Consider the following 19112-nt stretch of genomic DNA (forward strand, 5'->3'; position numbering starts at 1 on the left):
GGTCAGTATGGCAGATTCTTTTTAATACATATATCATAATTCATAGGACTGTCCTTTGTTTCTGATATTATCATGACCACAGCTCCCACTAGCAACATGGACCTGCATATGGAATGCTTTTACTTTCATTTTTTACTAAATAAGATATTTGAGCAAAATGAAATTTCACCAGTATCTGTTGGGGTTTTTTTGGGGTTTTTTATACAACATAAATGTTAAAAACAGTCTTGCCGTGGAGGAAGTGCTGTTCAAAACCACAGATAAATTTTTGGTACATCTGCTGCCCTCGATAGCTACTCACTCACAGTGGAAATGCCTTAAATTTCACCTTCCTTCTTTCCAAGAGGAAAATAAATGAATGGATGTGTCTCTGAAACTAGGAGGAAGGGGGTTGAAAGCAGGACAATAGGTTTTAGGTTTGGGCTTTTTTCCTTGTTAAGAATTTTTTAAGCTTCTCTTAGTGGTCAGTCAGTCATGCACCTTTTATACCTTTAATTTTTCATAAGGAGTTACATGATTTCCATTTACTTCCCTGGGATCAAAACAAGGCTATGAAGTTGAGATGTGCTGATGCAGTGGCTGGAGTGAGAGTCATTTCAGGATCATAGGTTGTCTCGGTCACCTCCTGTCTCTCCTGTTGAGTGGGAATCTTTCATTTACTTCATGGGCATTAAACTGGTCAGTACTGGGCCCTAAATTAGCTTTAGAAATAAATTGGAGATTGACTGTGTTGTAATATGAGATAGGCCTCGGCGACAGGGAAAGCTGTGTGAAGCTGGAAAGTGCTCTAAGAGGTGCTGTGCCACATATGAGCTCCCTCTCAGGTCCCTGGGATGCACCACGGACAGGCGGTACTTTACTTCATGCAGCTGTACGGGACAGAACAATACTTGCCCCCTTTTGGGCAGTATGGCCTGTTGTCGCTTGACGGCAACGGAGATGGAGCTGAGACTCCACTCTTCCCACCCATTTTTGCGTGTTTGTTACAGGTAAGATGTGATAAAAAGCATCCATTTATGTCTCCTTGTATTTGGAGCTGAGGTGTGAGACAGCCTGCGGGTGTCATACAGGAGTAGCACATATCCTGTGCTATCCTGAGCTGTTTAAAAATTGCATTGCAGAAAAGGTGTTTTAGACGCTACACCCAGTCCAAGGGAAAGAAGTAAATGTTGGGGGAATTTTAAAATGTAATTGTTTTAAAAGACAGAACAAGATTTCCATAAGAGGTTGCCAGCACCTCTTCTTACAGTCCCTTTCCCTTGTATTTTCAATTACTTATTTTTCATTACTACAGGTAATACAGAAAAAATGCTACAAAAATATATTATTCTTAGATCTAACAAATACCAGGATCATACTAGGAATAAGACAACAGTATGCATTAGTGGGTCATAAATGCAGTCCTCAGAGGGTATGATACATTTATGAAGGTTTCTGTCATTTTTCTGTCTTAGTGTTTCCAGAACATCTTGTAGAGCTTATTGAGAGCATCTGGTTGAGCTCTTTGAGAGCAGGTCTGACCTTAGGCATTCCAGTCAGTCTTGCATGCCTACAGTGTAGCTTTGCTATGAAAAACATCTGCAAAATTGCTTTGCTGATTTCCACTCTCTGTGTGCTTCAGCAATTCCAAATCAAGCTACCTTCATTAAGAAAATAAAACTAGGTCTCCCTCTGAATTCATTCTTGGTGAGAAACATCTTTTGTGGAGACATCCTTCAAAGACAATGTGGAAGGTGAGACTGGTGAATGGTGAGGATGAAGAGATGTGCCGTAGGGTATCTGCTCCCCCATCACATGCAAAACCTGTCAGCATTCCTTGCTCCTAGGGTAGACATTCCTCTTGAATCTTGTGATGCTGTATTTGTCATATTTACACTGAAAGGCACCTGAGTGATATTTACTGAGTAAATATTCTATTACGCTACAGCATTCAAAACATTCAGGATTGTTTTCAAAAGCACTTCAGGCCCACAGGGGCTAGAACCCATTCAGCTTTATTCGCTCTGACTTCCTTTCAGTAATTCCTGAGGAATATAGCCCATGGTCGGTACAGAGGTGAGTGCTTTCTAACAGTGAGGCCAAGTGTGTGTATTTAAAATGGTTTTCAATAGATTTGGTGTGGTGATTAAGGCACAAATGTTAATGGAAACAGATTATTGGAGGGAGCACACCAGGAAATAGGCTTTCTTGAACGGAACTATGCTTTACTTGAATCCTCTAGTGCAATATATTTGTGTGTTTACTGTCCCTATTTTATTGATGAGGCTTAAATCCAAGACTCTGTTCAACAAATATCCTGCCTAGTATCTTTAGTTCTTGTGATTTTATAAACAACCTTTTTTTCCTGGTAAAGTTGCTTATAGGCATATCATTTTACTCCCGCACACACCCAGGGCTGTGGCTATTGTGGCAAAGCTGAGCAATTTAGCGCCTGTCTTATAGCTAAGTGTGTTTGATACCCACTAAGTGTGTATTCCCTCACTTAAGTCTGAACTGAGGCTGATCCAGTACATATTGGTACTCTGGGCTTCTGCACAAAGCACTGAATCCAAAAGTAATTTCCTCAAAAACCAGAGCAGGAGAAGAATACACCAGCCACCTTTTTGTAACAGTACCACAGAGGACTCAAAGTCAAAGCCAGAATCCAGTCCCTCAGGAGGTTTCGTGGAGTCTGAATGCCGTTTTGCAGGTTAACTGCCTGGGGACTAATAGTTCTGGGAACCTCTGGGTTTTTGGGCTGTCCAAACTTCTACCGAGTCAATTTATCAGAAGTCAGGTATTCTGTTCTACTTCTCCGTGTGCAGACTTTTGTCACATAGCACATGTAAGGCAGAAGGTTGTCGAAGATTGATTCTCTTCAAGGAAGTGGCTGGTCTGCTGCAATTTATTCCTGTGTGAGGTAGTTCCCACAGCTGCCACCCTGCTTCGCTACTAGGAGCTGCGGTTCCTGGTGAAGAAAAGTAGGCAGGCATCCATGGTCACTGGAGCTTGTTCAGGTCCATCAACATTCAGTACACTAAGGCATCTGCACATGGCATGCTGGGAGTAATGAATTGAACCCTTAGACTTAATGGTTAGACCTAATTAAAAATAGTAACTGATGAGGCGAGAAACTCGTGTTCTGTTCTTTTTTCAATTTAGGAATTAAAATCTACTTTGTCTCTAGTCTAGAGTTAAGGTAAGGGAGAACAAACACTAAACCTTTCTTGTTTTAGATGTACCACTCTGCAGCCAGGAACATTGCAAGGAGGAGGGAGAATGTGACGCTGCAACCTAGCACAGAGGATGTTCTTTTGAAGGGATCCTTAAAAAAAAGAGAAAAAAAGAAGAAACTACTTGAGTAGTTCTTTGCACATCATCTGATTAAAAATAGACTTCAATCTGTGAACAGGTTGATATTGCGCTGAGACATCCACCAAAGAAGTACTAACCAGAACCTGCAGACTCACACAGTTCAGCTAATTGCTTCTCTGATGTAATAACATTTAATAACTCTGCTATGCTAACAGCCGTACTGCTTCCAGATACTGCACCTAAATATCTCCTTAGTCCCCTTATCTCTTTCTATAATTTAAAGTGTTACAGAAGTGTACACCTTATTCCCTCTTCAGAATCCCAGTGAATAACTTTCTTTCCAGTTTATAGGTGATAGCTGTGAACTATGTTTAAGGTAAAGTATAGCCGTTAGCTGATGTTTTAGATATTAGAACAGACCATATGCCTTATTTTCGATAGGAATTGAACTTTGAAGTCTACAGTCTTTGTTCATACAGTTGATCAGTAATAAATCAAAAGCTTTTTATTATAGATATTAAACAGCAGAAATGTAATCAACAAGTAAATAATTACATTTATTTGGCAAAAGGACCAAGGAGCATTTATTTTAATTATTTGTCATTTTGTAAGCCTTAAGGACTTAGTCAAGAGTTCCATTTATCTTTCTTACCTTTAGATTGAAACACTTCTTTCCCCTAACTCACAAACTTGCCAGACAGAAGTGTTCTGCCACACTTTTCACTTTAGGACACTATATGTTATATTTTCTATGAGCAGAATATCCTTTACAAAGATGTCTGGGAAATAAGCCAGTTATAATGGTCTCAGGAAAATCTGCAGGACTGCAGAAAAACAAAAAAGTATACTTGTATTTAAGTACATGAATGTCTCAAATTAGCACAGCAAATGGCAATTGACAGCTTTTGATGAATCTTGGCACTAATTTCAGATCAAACTATGTATAAGGCTTTAAATCAAAATGTATTTATCTCTTTGTTGACATTAATACAGATCTGAATCTGTAGCTTCTGAATTATGTCTACTTATAATCCATATCCTTTTTTTCCAAATTTTAGTGCTGTTTGTGTATTTTTGGCCTATTGGACAACTGTATATCTCATAAGTGAGCAGAGCAGTGTCATTGCTAGGAATGACAGGATCATTTTCAAGTCACCCTGTTTGTTAATTTTGATGGCAAAGTGCTCAACTACAGTTTATATGTGCTTGGCCATGGATGCCTGGTCCATCTTTGAGAAAAATGACCTCCGGCAAATATTGATTTTTTTTTTTTCCCCTCCATCTGGAGTGAGCCCAAAGGGTTCCAGTTGTCAGAGTTCTGACTTACCACAGTGCCAGATTTTGAACGAAAATTCCCAGGAGTTTATTGGTGGAATATGCAGATACTCTACTATTTATGGAAGAACATTGGTGTAATCAAATATCAACATAAGCACACCTCTAAATGGAAAATCATGGTGAAAAGGTCTTCTATTACCCATTGATATAGCTGTTCTGCATTTTGAAAGTCTGTATGAAGAACAGGTACCACAGGTTAATTAAGCATACTTTATCAGAGTAAGTTTAAAGACTTGACAGTGCATATATTGTAAAAAAGTGAACCCTCCTCACCCCTACCCTTTAGTCAGATAGTGTGCCAGTATGGAGTTTTCAAATGGGAATGGAGAATATTCAGGAATAATTTCAAACTCTCCTTACCCAAATGTTAAATGAACAAAGAATCAAAGCAATAACTAATAATATTTGTTAAAACTTGGAATTCTCACTTCTTTTTGACATTGAAGTGTTTCAATATTTTTAATTTTGGAATCCAAAAGAAACTTTTTAATTGCGTCACATTATTTCTCATTTTCATTACTCTTGTGACATTGTTTTATGGCACATCAGTAGCAATTATAATGTGTTTCATTCCTACTGATGTGTAATAATGGGATGTATTGATCAAAACAAGTTTTAGGTATGCATTTATTTTGTGATTGTCTTATTTTTAAATTATTAGGGCTTAATGCTACTTAACACTGATTAAAACATCTAGATCAAAGTGTCCCCTGTCTGTGCTGTAATGAAAAGAAGCTAAGCATCAAATGTACTAATTAGAAAAGCAGCTGTTTTCCTATTAATATCTTAGCTTGAAATAATTTTTTTCTAGGAAAATGAAATCATCATCTTATCTTTAGAAGTTGCATAGCATACAGTTGTTTATTAAAAACCAAACAAACAAAAAACCCCAACAAGGAACATATTTTTTTTAAATATATTAAAAAAAAAAGTGACATCAGATTCATTCCTCTATATAAGGCGCTTACCAGTTATATGATTTCAGAAACTACTTGCTGTTAGCCTTCTCCACCATCAATGGAGAGACATAGGTCTCTCCAAAAGGTAAGGTTTCATTTCATTTACATGATAAAAGCAATTGTATATTTTCTTCAAAGACTGTCAGGCTATACATTTTTAGAGCATTTGATATGATTTATGTATTCTAACTGGAGGCACCTAAATAAGATAACCAAGATATGTGTACATAGTTGCAGTATGCACTGAAAAAACTGTATTGCTACCTCAAAAAGTCTGTTTTTCCATAAAAAGTGTCCTTGACTAACAAAATCCCAAGTTAGGCTTTTAGATGCCCAAAAGTCAATGGACAATTATTAGAGCCCATGTTTTTCTTTTTCAGATAGAAGTATTATATAGTTTCACTGCAGCACAAACAGATAACACTGTGACACTGAAAATAAGACATCCCAGTCAGTTCTAACTAACAAATGATGCTAATTATTTAAGTAATAAATGTCAGAATTAATAGTATATACTTATAATAGCATAGCTTATTACACAGTATTAATCCTGGGATGCAAAATGAAAAAGTAATTGATTCACTTTAAAATGAAAGTTTACCTTTCTGAAATACCATTTTTTTCTTAAGCAAAATTATTCAAAAGAATTTTTGCATGTTCTTGCACCTATTGAGTCTAGCAGTGATAAAACACTTTATGAACATATTTAATCATTGGGTGTAGAGGAGAGTTGCAACTAAGCCTTACAAACAGATGTGACTGCTGGGGCAAATTTTATGCTTGTACCTTGTAAAGCTGTCTTTCAATAGCACTTTCCTGCCTATGTTGTCATTCCCACAGTGGTCCCTGTGAATCTTACAGAATCTATGGAACACACCCACATTGTCTCCACAGAGCAGATTTCCTCTCCTACCTAAAAAAAAGGAAAAAAATATTGCTTTTTTTTTCCATTTCTGTTTAATTAGCAAAAGCGGGCCAATGTCAGAGAAACACAAACTATTCCTTGTTAATTAACCCTGATACAGTGACATCTCCAAGAAAACCATAGCCTAAGCCAAGGCCTATTCTGAGGAGAACATACGGGTCTCCTATCTGACAGCAGAAACTCAAACCATATGATGTCATTTGTGCGTTAGTCCTGTTCTATAGGGCATGTAATTCCTGACCTCAAAGGAAAGATTGATCATGTCTTCTTCCATCTGATATTTATGAAATGTTGCTTAGCATGTCTGGCAGAGTCAGTAATACATTTTCTTCTTTTTCTGTTTTGTCTCTTGTTTCTATAGCATCTGAGTTTTGTGTGATTTCTCATAAAACATTCTCAAGTTTCACCCACGCAGGCCATCTGGACTATAGTTAATATTTTAGGACCTATCCCCTTAACTTTGATGTACTTTCTTGTAACTGCTAAAACATGGTGATATCTCTTCCTTCTGTCTTGAGAACCTCCCCCTCACAAACCCAGACATATCAGAGGAACCAAGGGCTTGATACTGCCAGCAGCTGAAGTCTTTCAAATCTCTTGTATATTTTTTCAAATCTGAGAAAATCTATGATGAGAAAAAGAAATCCGTGAATTCTCAGCAGCAAAGTTCTTACCATAATGAAAAGAGTAAAGTCCTAAACTATAAAATATTATATTAAAAATTCAGTTTCATGTTAGTGGTTCCTGGAGTTAGTTTGTTACATTAGATTATGAACTCAGAAATGGTACTGTGATGAACAGCACAGGTACTGTGTGATCCACCACACGGGATTCAGTAATGACATTGTCAATACTATATCTTGATCCCTTATCTTCACCTGAAGCTTATTTGCTTCTCAGGTTCATTGAATTTCATCTGCGTAACTGCTTTATGAACCAGCAAGGTCCATTCTACGCCTACGATTAGAAGTGAGGAATGGAAAACTGCATTTTACTCTGTTTTAATCCAGAAGAATTTCTTAAATAGCTCAGTCATTTTTGAAGTATTCTCAGGGTCTGATGTTACTATTTGTCATTCTTATAATGTGAAAACAAGCTTCAAAGATAACAAAGGTTGGATAAATGTTTCTAAGAAAAAAATTGACAGCTCTCATAACACTTGTAATGACATGTGCTTAATGTAATAAGACGCTTATCTGTGATCCCATCCTCCTGAACTTCTAGGATTGTGTGATCACTGCAATGACATTTCTGTCTTAAGGATGGACCCACACAAATGTTTCATGGTCTGTCTCGTAGCCTTAGCTAACTGAACCGTGATTACTTGCTTCTTAGGCACAGGGACTGATCACAAGATTGGTATCTTTTTCCTCTTCCCTGTTATCTGTGTGAATCAATCCAGAGGAGATGCTCAGTCACAAGAATATGGTTTGGGCAGTGATGCATGTGGAGTTACACTAGGGTCTAGTGGGTCACTCATGACCAAATGAGGCCCACTGAGTCACAAGCAGGAGCTGGTTGGGACTCTTCAGCTTGAGAAAAGAGAATAAGGGCAGAATTCAGTTCCTTGAACTCATGTGTCCAGGGCAGCCTAGGTGCTCCAAGAGTCTAAGATGTGTTCAGGAGCACAAACATATGACACAGGGCCTTTTGAAGGAGTATCTGGAGATCAGGGGAGATGCCCAAGGATGTCCCACAGGCACTAAGCATCTATGTTTAGGCAGAATTGAACTCTAGATTTTGTTGATCCTGACAGAGATCGCACTTAATCATTACATATAGATACCTATATTTAGTTCTCATAACCTCTGAATTTGACCCAAGGAGATTGTAATAATGGGGAGTTGAAGGGCTGTCATGGGGCTGGCACTGGGCTAGGAATCCGTAAAATCTGATTGAGAAAGGTTATACAAGGTAGGGGATTCACCCCACTTTTATGAGAGGCACATGAAATGAAATAAGGTGATAAGTTTCTCTAAGGCTGATATCTTTGTGTGTTCAGAGAAGATCAAATTCACTTCCTCTCCTTCTCTCCCGAAGTTGTATTGCAGCTGCTTTTATATAGTTTTGTCCTTTGTGTGTGTAAAATTTATTGTAAATTATGGAAAATTCCTTGACATTTGCCACAGTTTATTTTTCCTCTTTTGTTGTTTGTTTTCAGTCTACTGGAGAAATCTGATCACCACAGCACTGCTTGCCAAAGTATCACAGGAACGGGGTAGGGAGAGTAATGGTGATCTTGCCAAAGAATTTAGATCCAATATGCTGCACAGTGTACAGAGCACTCTGCCTCTGGTAGACAGTGGCACACTGGTTGGTTTTTGAACTACTGCATTGTATGCATCCCTAGTTTGTGTTAGGTTTAAATATATTTGCACTGTTAATCAGAATGCTACACAATATAATGCATTTAGGTGTCTGCTTTGCCACTAAGGGATTAAGAATGTTTTAATTGGCTAGTTTGGGATAATGATCCTTAAATTCCCTGTCTCATCCTTCTTCACTGCTTTGCCATAGTCATGCAAAACTGGAGGATAAGCATAGATGTACAAAAGGATATTTTAGTTGGGATTATAAGAATGTATCACAAGAGAAACATGAAGTATTTCCTGAAAGGAAGTACAAGAGGACTTGAAGGTCTGCAAAGGTGTATGGATATGTTGTCATTAAACAGAGGATCAACATATATTGCTGTATGCAAAATCCTCTATGCCTGTCAATTTTTCCCTTACCTTGTTGAGAAATATCCTCCCCAAATCTTGAAGAAAATACTTTGTTAACTCACTACATTTTCCACTATCCTTTCAGAATGTTTATGGTTGAATGAAGGATTGAAGGATCTCTAAAAAACTTTGTTTTAAATCTGATACAAGACAGGAACATCGACTTTTTCAGGAATATACATTTCACTTTCCTGAAGAACCTCACTGTTTCTGTGGTGAGGTGTTTCAGGGAGAGATTTTTCACATTCTGTAATGTGTCTTTGAGGCCAGGAACTAAATCTCATAAACCTGTTAACAAGGATGTAACAATCTGTTAGGCTGGGAATTTTTGGTTTTGCACTGAAAGTGAGTAGAATCAAGGTTTAAAAAGCTGAACTAATTTGTGTTGATACATGCTTGTGTTGTTTTGCATGTACGTATTAGAGGACTATCTAAGAGCAATTCTGTTTTAGAAAATTTTACCTTTAGAAAATGTGCCCTTCTTTGGAGTGGGCATAAGGACTAAGAGCAGTTGTGGCCTTTCTTCTATTTACGTGCCCACATACATGTGAACTTTGTTGAAGACCACACTTGCTTTTCTGTGTTTGCAGTGGATGCCTGTATGTTATTTCTACAGAATAATGCTATGTATGTTCTTGCTTTTGTTTTCAAACAGGGCTATGAGAGAATAAAAACCCTCCTGCATTCTTCTTACCTGACCTACATATGTATATTCCTCCTCTACTCCCACTCCCCACAGTTGTCCACTTACTACTACTTTCTCCTCAAGTCATAGACAAAAACTAAGCAGAGTAATTTTAAATACCGACATTTATTTCCCATACACAACATATTTTTAAAGATTGCTTGTTAAAAATCATCTACTGCGCTACATTGCTTTCTGGACTGATGCAAAACATGACTGCTTTCTTAAGCAATAAATTTTCAGATGGAATACATAAAGCAGACATAGTATCTCGCTGGTGAACACTGACTATTCGGTTCCTTCACTAGCAATTGAACTTGCCATTTAAAGCTCATGCTTTGTAAGTCAGAATTATCTCTTTTAATGGATGAAATATCCTAAATATTCCATCAAAAACATGTTGCCTTTTCGATGTATTATTCATTTAACTATTTTCACAATCAATCTTAGGAAATCACTGTTCCAATTTTTATTGTGAGTGTGAGACTAACCTTGCTCCAGACCAGCTGCCTGTCAATCAGATGTCACTCACAGATGCCCCTGAACAATCCTCTCCCCTAATTAGAGAACAAAAAGTAACAGTTTAGATTTGTCTGTGGACTTCAGCGCTGGCTGATGTGGGTTGTTGGTTTTTTTTTTCTTTTTTTCCATTAAGAAGACTAGTAAACTTTAACTACAGGCAAGACTGTTTTTTAAACTTTATAATTAAAACTCACATCGCCCTTTTCGTAAGATATTCTTCTGTTGTGGCAATACAAGCATTATTTTATGGAAGATCATTATATTTAATAGATTTTTATTAGCATGCAGAAATATTTAAGGCATTTTTTTCACACAAAGGTTTAATGTAATTAAGGTTATGTCTTTGTTACGATTTGTTAATCTATAGACAGTATGCTTTCAATATAGGTATATAGGTATGAATATTCAGAATTCAGTATACATTAAGATACTGCATTTAAATAAAAATAGATTCTAAGATGCATTGGTGATTTAATCTGAACCTGTCTCCTACCTTAGAGAAAAGTCTCAGGAACGCTAAATCCAGGTTATTTTTTTCAGTACCCTGAGGAAAGCCCCTGGCTATTCTTATACACTTTCCATAGTGCTAATGTTACAGTTGCTTTTATTTGAAGAGTAAAAGGGAGGCAGAGAAGTAGTCATTTTTCAAGTTTACAATTCCGTGCCAGTTACAAATCTTAGTTTTACCTGCTACTAAGCTTCATATAGTTGCAAGCCTCTAACCATTTTAAAAGAGCAAAAAGAAATCAGATACAATTGGGTTACTTGCTGAAGGCCTTTAGCTAGAGTTTTTTTAAGTGTGTTTGTTTTTCATCCAGCACGAGAGGTGAAAACACACTGTTTTGCATTGTTACGCCTTAAAAGATGCGTGATCCTCTTCATCATTTCCTCTTTCTATCCACGTTGCTTCAAGGAGCTGGCTGTAGACTTTCACGGGGGGCAGAATGAGACCTGCCTGGCTCTTTTGTTACCCACAATAGCTCCAAATGCTACTCCAGCCAAAAATCCCCCATGATCACCGTTGTGCTCAAGGGCTTTGAATGTTCTGAGCACAGATATTCTTGCTGCTGTCTCTTCTGCCACCTCCGTTGCTTTTCCTTAGCATATGTTCAGATGCTGCAAAGCAAGCTTGCATTATTGTATATGCCTAAGGCTGAGCTCTTAAACGTGGGTCACCTACAAGACCCAGGGTCAAATGTATTTCAGCTGGGTTACAACACTTGGTTCTAACATTTTCATTCATCATAAGGATTATCTAATAATAAGAACAGTCCCACTGCCTTCATTAGTATTGCTCATGAAGTAATGGGCAATTCAGTAGAAGGAAGGAGTGTATGATCTGACCCAGCACATTCCAAGATGTCGTAAGTTCAAAAAAGGTAATATGAGACAAACAGGATTTTAACAGAAAATGAAATTAATAATCCAGATGTTAGTCCTGGCAGATGGTCAGGGGAAGCTGAGAAGATAGGGCTAAGAGTGTTATTTAAGGGGAAATGGCACTTTTTGGTTTTAGTTCTGGACAGATTATTGATATTAAAATAATTTTTATGGGAAAAAAAAATCTCATTTGTAAAGAGTCTCAGAGTTGGAATAAATACTTCTTTCTATGTCTGACTTGAATAGTAGAAGAGAAAAAAACCAAACAGTGGGTGTTAAAGAAAAGGCATGTTCTCCTAGAAGGTGGCCTTTTAATAATTGGATTCTGCTATCTGTAACTCATGAGTGCTACTTTGTTGGAGTGCAACAAAGGAAAGCATGCCTGTATATACACTACCTAATACGCTAGGCTGCATTTTATAAACATTCACCCACAAGCACAGACACTAGATTTGCCAAGTCTTATTATTCCTAGTTCTGCAGGTATTACAGTTTGAACTCTGAAGATGTCCTTCCTGTGGCTAGCTCAGTGAGACAGAATACAGCACTAAGTACAGTAGCTTCCATGCTTCTTTTTCTTATTCCTAATCGCCGCAGACACTTTAAAGTTAGATTAACTTGTCTTTTTCTGAAGACTAAGCAGTTCAATTTGCATATATGAACAGCATGGAGAGAGGAAGAAGAAGGGAGGAAAACAGAATAAATTTTCAGGAGGGACTATGGGAGTTCTCATAAATGCAACAGGTCATTGCTGCTGCTTAGATCATCACCAGAAATTTACATTTTTATTCCCGTAAAGCATGAGGTATCTTGCAAGGCAGTGCAAGGTTTTCCTTGGGCATTTTAATGCTTTTATATCTGTCTTTCTGCATTATACATGCTTAGTTATTCAGGGACCTAGAACAGAAGCAGAAGCAGAAGGGGAAAGATGTGTTGTTTATCTGACTCGCAGTCAGTTGGTTAAAGGTTTGGAACTGTTTCCATTATGAGTAGATTTGTGAGACGGAGACTGGCCCAACCTACATCCATCTCTGTGAATTATCTTTGTGCAAAGTATTGTGGGGTTTCAGGTTTTTTTGTATAATAGTACAAGAAGAAAAAAAACCCAAACCAAAACCAAAAGCCATTTACACTGATGGGTGCTATACAGAATCCCAAGACTTACAGAGGCATTTTTAAGACTGTAGTTAAAAGTGTAAAATACACAGTTTAGACAAGTAGTTCAGGTGAGAGGCAACACTGAAACCTCTTTAATATGACCAATTACTTTGTAGGCATCCAGAAAATTTTCAGAAATCAGTGCTGGAAATATGATACAGAGTTGTCATTGCAGAGTGCCAATAGAACTTCAACAGGCAGTCATGTAAAAGCACTTGGCTACTGTAGCAAAAATAATGACTTTGTTTCACTCTGACTTTCATTTTTATTCTAAAAATACAGAGTGGAAACCGGATGAAACTGCTAAAGCTTTACCAGGCTTGACATGGAATTGTTGGTATTTATGTGGATTCCATTTAAAATAAAAAGTCAGGCCAGACATGCTTGAAACTCAGTCCTGACTCTGAAAATATTTGCCAGTTATAGTCAGCCTGGCTCAATTTTCTGGTTTCTGATGAGCAAGTCAAACATTTAGTCACTAAATTCAATCCTAGATACTACAGAGAAAGACAGACAGGTTTTTGGGTGGGTTTCTTTTGGTGGAAAACCTGTGTAAGTCAGCAAAGCACCACATATTCCTGTCTTCTCAGGGTGATTTGCATAACTTGCTTCCTTTGTCTTTGACCATAGGAATGAACCAATGAATTTTTTTTTTTATGTGCCATTAGGGCACAGTTGGAGATAGGCTGTCCCTTATCCTACTCCCTCCAGAGTAAGACAAATCAAGTGGACTGTGTTATAATTGCTCTAATAAACCAAACATTCTCAGAACATATTCAAGCCATCCAAGAACTATAATAAGATATATATGGTCATATGAAATGTATTGTTTCTTATGCTTTGGATTATCTGTTAATATGAGGTCAGGAAAATGATTTTTCCTCTTAAGCAGAATTCTGTGGAGCACACAGGAGCTTCGGTTTCCATCATGTAAACAGTCAGATAATGTACAGTAGTATTTAATCTCTGGTACTAGATGCCCGCTCAATATCTCAAAGTTGAACAAGCTGAAGAGTTCTCCAAACTTACAGCCAGAACATCTGGCTCCTTCAGAAGGAAGCAGAACCTGTTGTCTAAAGCACTGGGGAGAAATTCTGACTTCACTGAAGTCAGTGACAAACAGACTTGTGCAATGGTACCTAGAACTGACACGAGTCCTGTGTAGAGATGGACAGAAAAGAAAATCTTATACTACATGATTGGTACCCATCATATTAATACATCATATTACATATGATGTAATATGTAATAATTACATATTACATATTAATATGATGTAATACATCATATTAACTTGATGCTGCTGCAAATTTCCTAAGTGAAGGGAAAAAAGGAACAAAACAATGCCAACACACCTTTCCCAACTTTAAAGCAGTTTTGTGTATGTAGTTACTGAGTTTACAGTTTTCATTGCAATTTATTGACCTACTAGAAATTCTAGAAATTGCTGCCAAACAGTCATCAAGAGCACCATTTTCCTTTAAACTTGCCTGTCAGGGATGTGGTACTTTTCATGGTTTGAACTATTAGTATAAATAATAAACAAGTCCTGTTTATGGTCATTTTGAGAATCCCTCTTTTCTCTTGCTTGATCTGTCTGGTTCTCTGGGGAGTGATTAATTTACCTGAAATGAGGAATGAAAGGGGAAAAAACAGGAGGTGGGAGGGTAGATGTGCATTGTCTTCTTCTTCTCTGGACTCTTCATGCTCTCTCCTATCCTCTCTCTCCTTTTTGTCTGTTGTTCCTATTACCTATCTTACTTTTTTTTTCCATGCCTTCATTAATAACTGATGTTTAAACTTCCCTGGCTAACCGATGCCTTTTTTGTCCCCTCTCATTCCATTTTCTCCTGTCATTGTCCAAAGTTGTAAATTCACCTCCTGTTCTCTAATCTGTTCCTCTTCTTGTCATTACTTTATTTCAAGCCTGCTCTCTGCCCTGCCTCAGCATTTTTTAAATGCATAATTGTCTCCCCTCTTCTCTCCTTCTTTTAAAGTGTTGAAACCATATTCACGCAGCAGGGATGTGCAAAGTGGAGACAGGGATAGCAAGTCAGGAAGGAAGCTTTTATATCCATAAAATGACAAAGCAGCAGGTATCTACAAATGAATGTGGTTATACCTGAATTCTCTCTCCATCCTGGGAAAAATATGGTAGAGAAGCACACTATGAAAACACTGAACACACAGTCCATCAGCAGTTTACGCTGTTGCTTTTAGCTTTGGGCCATTCCAGCGTAATTCAGGAAAGATGGAGCTAAGTCAGCCTAATTCTTAATACAATAGTAGTTTACTTTCAGACCTAATAAACCATAAATCTTTTGCTTTGTGTCTCACTGCCTAAAAGGTATTACTACCTTAAAAGTTGTGTTCTTTTCTAATGGGAAGAAAAATAGGGGGCATAGTGGAAACCCCAAGAAAGCGTATAAAGGGGAAACAGAACAATTAATAGAAGCAAAACTTTAAAATAATTTCTCTTGCTTAATGTATATTTAAAAAGGGGAATATACCACAATAATCAACCAGGTTTTTTGCCTTCAGCCTGTCTGAGGCCATGTGGTTTGGAGATCTGATCACTAGTCCGAAAAGAAAAGGCTGTTTGCAAGATTTCTGGGGTGTTTTTTCCTGGAAAAGGTGAGAGGACAAAAGCAGAAATCTATGACATACACTTTATGCCTTATAAGGAAAGTATTCATCTATCTATCTGTCTGTCTATCTATCTATCTATCTACATACATACATACATATATAGAGAGATCAATATGTTTCAAGCTGTCACTAAATTGATTTGGAGGCAGGTATTTCTTTCATTTATTGTTCTGAGGGTTAGGTTAAAAACTCTAAATTTAATACACGGCTTGAACCAAGTGAATTGGATTTTCTTATTTGTTTTGCTCTTTCACATTCACTGTTCAGTATTTTCTGGAGTTATGCATGGTATTTCCATCAGTAATAACAGTTCTGACTATTTGGAGACAGAACAATGCCAAAGCAGAAGATAGTGTTTGAACATTCAAACAGCATTTTGTAACAATCATGCTTGCTTAATACACCTCAAAACATTGTGTCTTGTACAGTATCTGTGTAATTTTGAAACCATTTCTAAACTGATATTTTTGGTGAGCATGAGTAGCTGGCTCCGTGTTGTATAAATCAGTCATTACTTTCTCGTTTGTGTTTGTGCTGTCTTCCAGTACTCTTGTTTTCTTTAATAGTGTGAACTTTGGTTCTGTTTCTATTTCAAACCACTGCTTCCATTTCATTTTCTTTTAAACAGGTTCATTGGGCAGTCCTTTTCCCATTTTCATTCTTTCTTTTTTTTTTTTTTCTGCTGTGTGACTAAACCAATTTTCTGATTAAATTGACTCTTAATAAACATTATTTACATTAATTTGCACTTGTAGTAGCATCGCTAGAGGGCAGCATTGATTAAATTAGGCGCACTCTAGTGCTCATTGGAAACTTAAAGGCAGAAAAGCCTCCAGTATAAACATCCTTGCATTTTTAATAAATGGTCATGGCTTTCATGTCCATTTTTCATCATATCCTATACGTAAAAAGTAATAGTCATCTTAATCGCCATGTGTATTAGGTATTGTTATATGTAACTTTAATGCAGGTAAAAGAACTTTCTTTGATATTTTTATGAAAAAGAATGTGCATGGAGCTTGGTAGAAAGTAGATGGCATTGAAGTTATTGTAAATTATCATTTATATTCATGAAGTTATTAGAAATAATGATTAAAATGTTAATTTTTTTATAATACATAAACATATAGGTTTGTTCATATGTTGTTTCTCAGGGAAAATGTTTGCTGTGAAAAATAAATGTCTTCTAATTCATTAACTGTCTTCTTGAAAAATCTCAGTACAGTATGTTTTAAAATAATGGACAGCAAAGATAACCAGGATTGTAAATTCAGACACTGACTCATTTGTTCTTATTGATTTACAGGTCTCCTGACAAATGCAGCAACACAGAATCCTCGTAGGAGTGGTTTAGGCTCTGTGTGAGCTACTTAACTTAGTCAAGTTTCACTGCTGTGGATCATCATCCGTTATATGTCATCAACTCAACTGTCTGTTTCTCTGTATCTCATGAATGACAGCATAATTCCTCTACATTATGAGCTAAAGTTTGTTCTACCATACTAAGGATCACTGGACTAAGGAATATAGAAAAAGAGATATGCTTGGGCATTAGCAATACAAAAAAGTTCATGGTTAACGTTTCATCTGCGTTATACACCACTGCTGGACTTGCTGTTACCTACATGTTTTAATCCGAAGAGTCTGCTACAATGAAGAGTATCATCCCAATCAGCCTTAGAGAAGACTGTTTTGCCTATGGGAGGACACTGAGGTGCAAAAGAGAAACTCTTCTTGTGCCCTAAACTGTCTGAATTACTTTTATTTTCTTATACTTTCAGTATATACAATAGACCAAAGAGCAAAATCTATTTTAAAGTGGACACAATCTCACTGTTAACAGAGTTATGTCATTAAATTGTAGGAGGTCTCCACAAAGACATGAGTCCAGCTTTCACAAAGCTGAGATGTTGTTGTCCAGCAACATCTGGAACTGCAGTACGAAACTGCAGTTTTTATGGAAAGCTGCAGTAAAAACTAACCCAGAGACCTACTGTTGAAACGCCACGTTCGAGAGAACATAATGGAGCACTGAGAGAAAACGACCTATGTTTGAAAAACTCGGACAAAAAAACCACAAACTGTCTACACGGCACCTTTATTCCTCTGTACTTAGATTGACTTTCTCGTACTAAAATCATTTTCAGTTTTAACCAGTTAAACATGCCTCTTCTACAGTTCCATTTTTGATAGTTAAAGTTGGATAATACAGTATTTGCAAAGAGCATGTTTGGTCATCTGTGGCCTATGTCTCATCTGATACACCATTTAGCACCAGAAAGCAAATTAAAGAGAAAACAAAAGTAACACTTGTTTGAAAGAGATCATTAAATGTATTTTGAAAAGCCTAAAGTTATATATTTAACAGTTTTTATATGTTGTATATTTGTAGAAAATCCTATTTAACAATTAACGTGATAACTCTGACAGTCATGACAAGTGGTTCAGAGTTAAGTTGTGTTTTATTACTTCAGTTGTCTCTGAAGTGACTGGTGTCGTTTGCTTTCTTCCATTGGGACATTCTGGATGTAAAGCATGACCAGAGAGGACTGTGTAGAAAAAGCAAAGAATAATGTTGTTTATATTACATAAATGCATTCAACCATTGCACTGTTGGAAGGCATTTTTTATTTTTATTTTATTTTTATTTTTTTGTCTTTATGTACTGATAAAAATAGAGTTTTAAATATTTTACTCATTGCTCTTCATAGCAAGGTTTGTTTTTCTTTCTTTCTTTCTCTCTCCCTGTCTCTCTCTCTCTCTTTCTCTCCCCCTACTTTTATGTAAGGGTCAGTTTGAAGCCTGTTCCCTGATCCCATTTTCAGTGTTTTACCTCATTGTTAGAAAGCCCACTTTTTCGGCATTATTGGTTAGTGAAAATTTAGCAAAGACAGCATAGATGAGGGGGAAATTATGATAAACAGAGAAACAAACAAGACCTTGTTCCCTTTTACGGTACCTTTCGGTATGTAAGTTTGGTACATATTGGTATGATGCAATCAACAAGGGAGCTTAATTTCTTCCTGGCAAATGTATTATGGTTTCAAGTATACTACCTAATACTCCAATTAACTTTTAGTGTTATGCTAGTTCTATTCTACTAAAGAAAAATATATAGAGATTGTTCAAGTGACCATAGATGAAAGGTACAAAAATGAAAAGTTGATTAAAGAAATGTTTTTAAAGCCTGCTCTAATACTGAGGCTATTTTAATGCAGAGGTTTCAGGAAACATGAACTATAGATCGTGATGTCTTCAAGTAAAATAAGTATATACAAAATTCTTATTTAATCTTAGGATTTTGACCAGTGTCAAAGTAGCAATTAAAGCCCAGCCACTTGAAAAGTGTTATGGACTGACTGCACTATAAATGAGCAATGTCAGGTTTAACATGTCATGCAATAAATGATGGTAAATACATTTACTGTACATGTAGACCTCCAGAGCCAGATCCCTCACTCTACCAACTCTCTGTTTTG

General features: G+C 36.9%; 1 protein-coding gene across 1 annotated transcript in view; it reads left to right on the forward strand.

Annotated features, from left to right (window-relative positions):
* TAFA5 (TAFA chemokine like family member 5) overlaps positions 1–18230 on the forward strand; it is a 313335-nt gene extending 295105 nt beyond the window's left edge. Inside the window, exon 4 of the mRNA XM_075492411.1 lies at positions 16940–18230. Within this exon, the coding sequence (XP_075348526.1) occupies positions 16940–16948 (9 nt within the window). The 3' untranslated portion in view covers positions 16949–18230. The remainder of the gene's footprint in view (positions 1–16939) is intronic.
* Positions 18231–19112: the final 882 nt, after the last annotated feature.

This window comes from Mycteria americana, chromosome 1 (assembly GCF_035582795.1).
Source record: "Mycteria americana isolate JAX WOST 10 ecotype Jacksonville Zoo and Gardens chromosome 1, USCA_MyAme_1.0, whole genome shotgun sequence".
NCBI lineage: Eukaryota > Metazoa > Chordata > Aves > Ciconiiformes > Ciconiidae > Mycteria > Mycteria americana.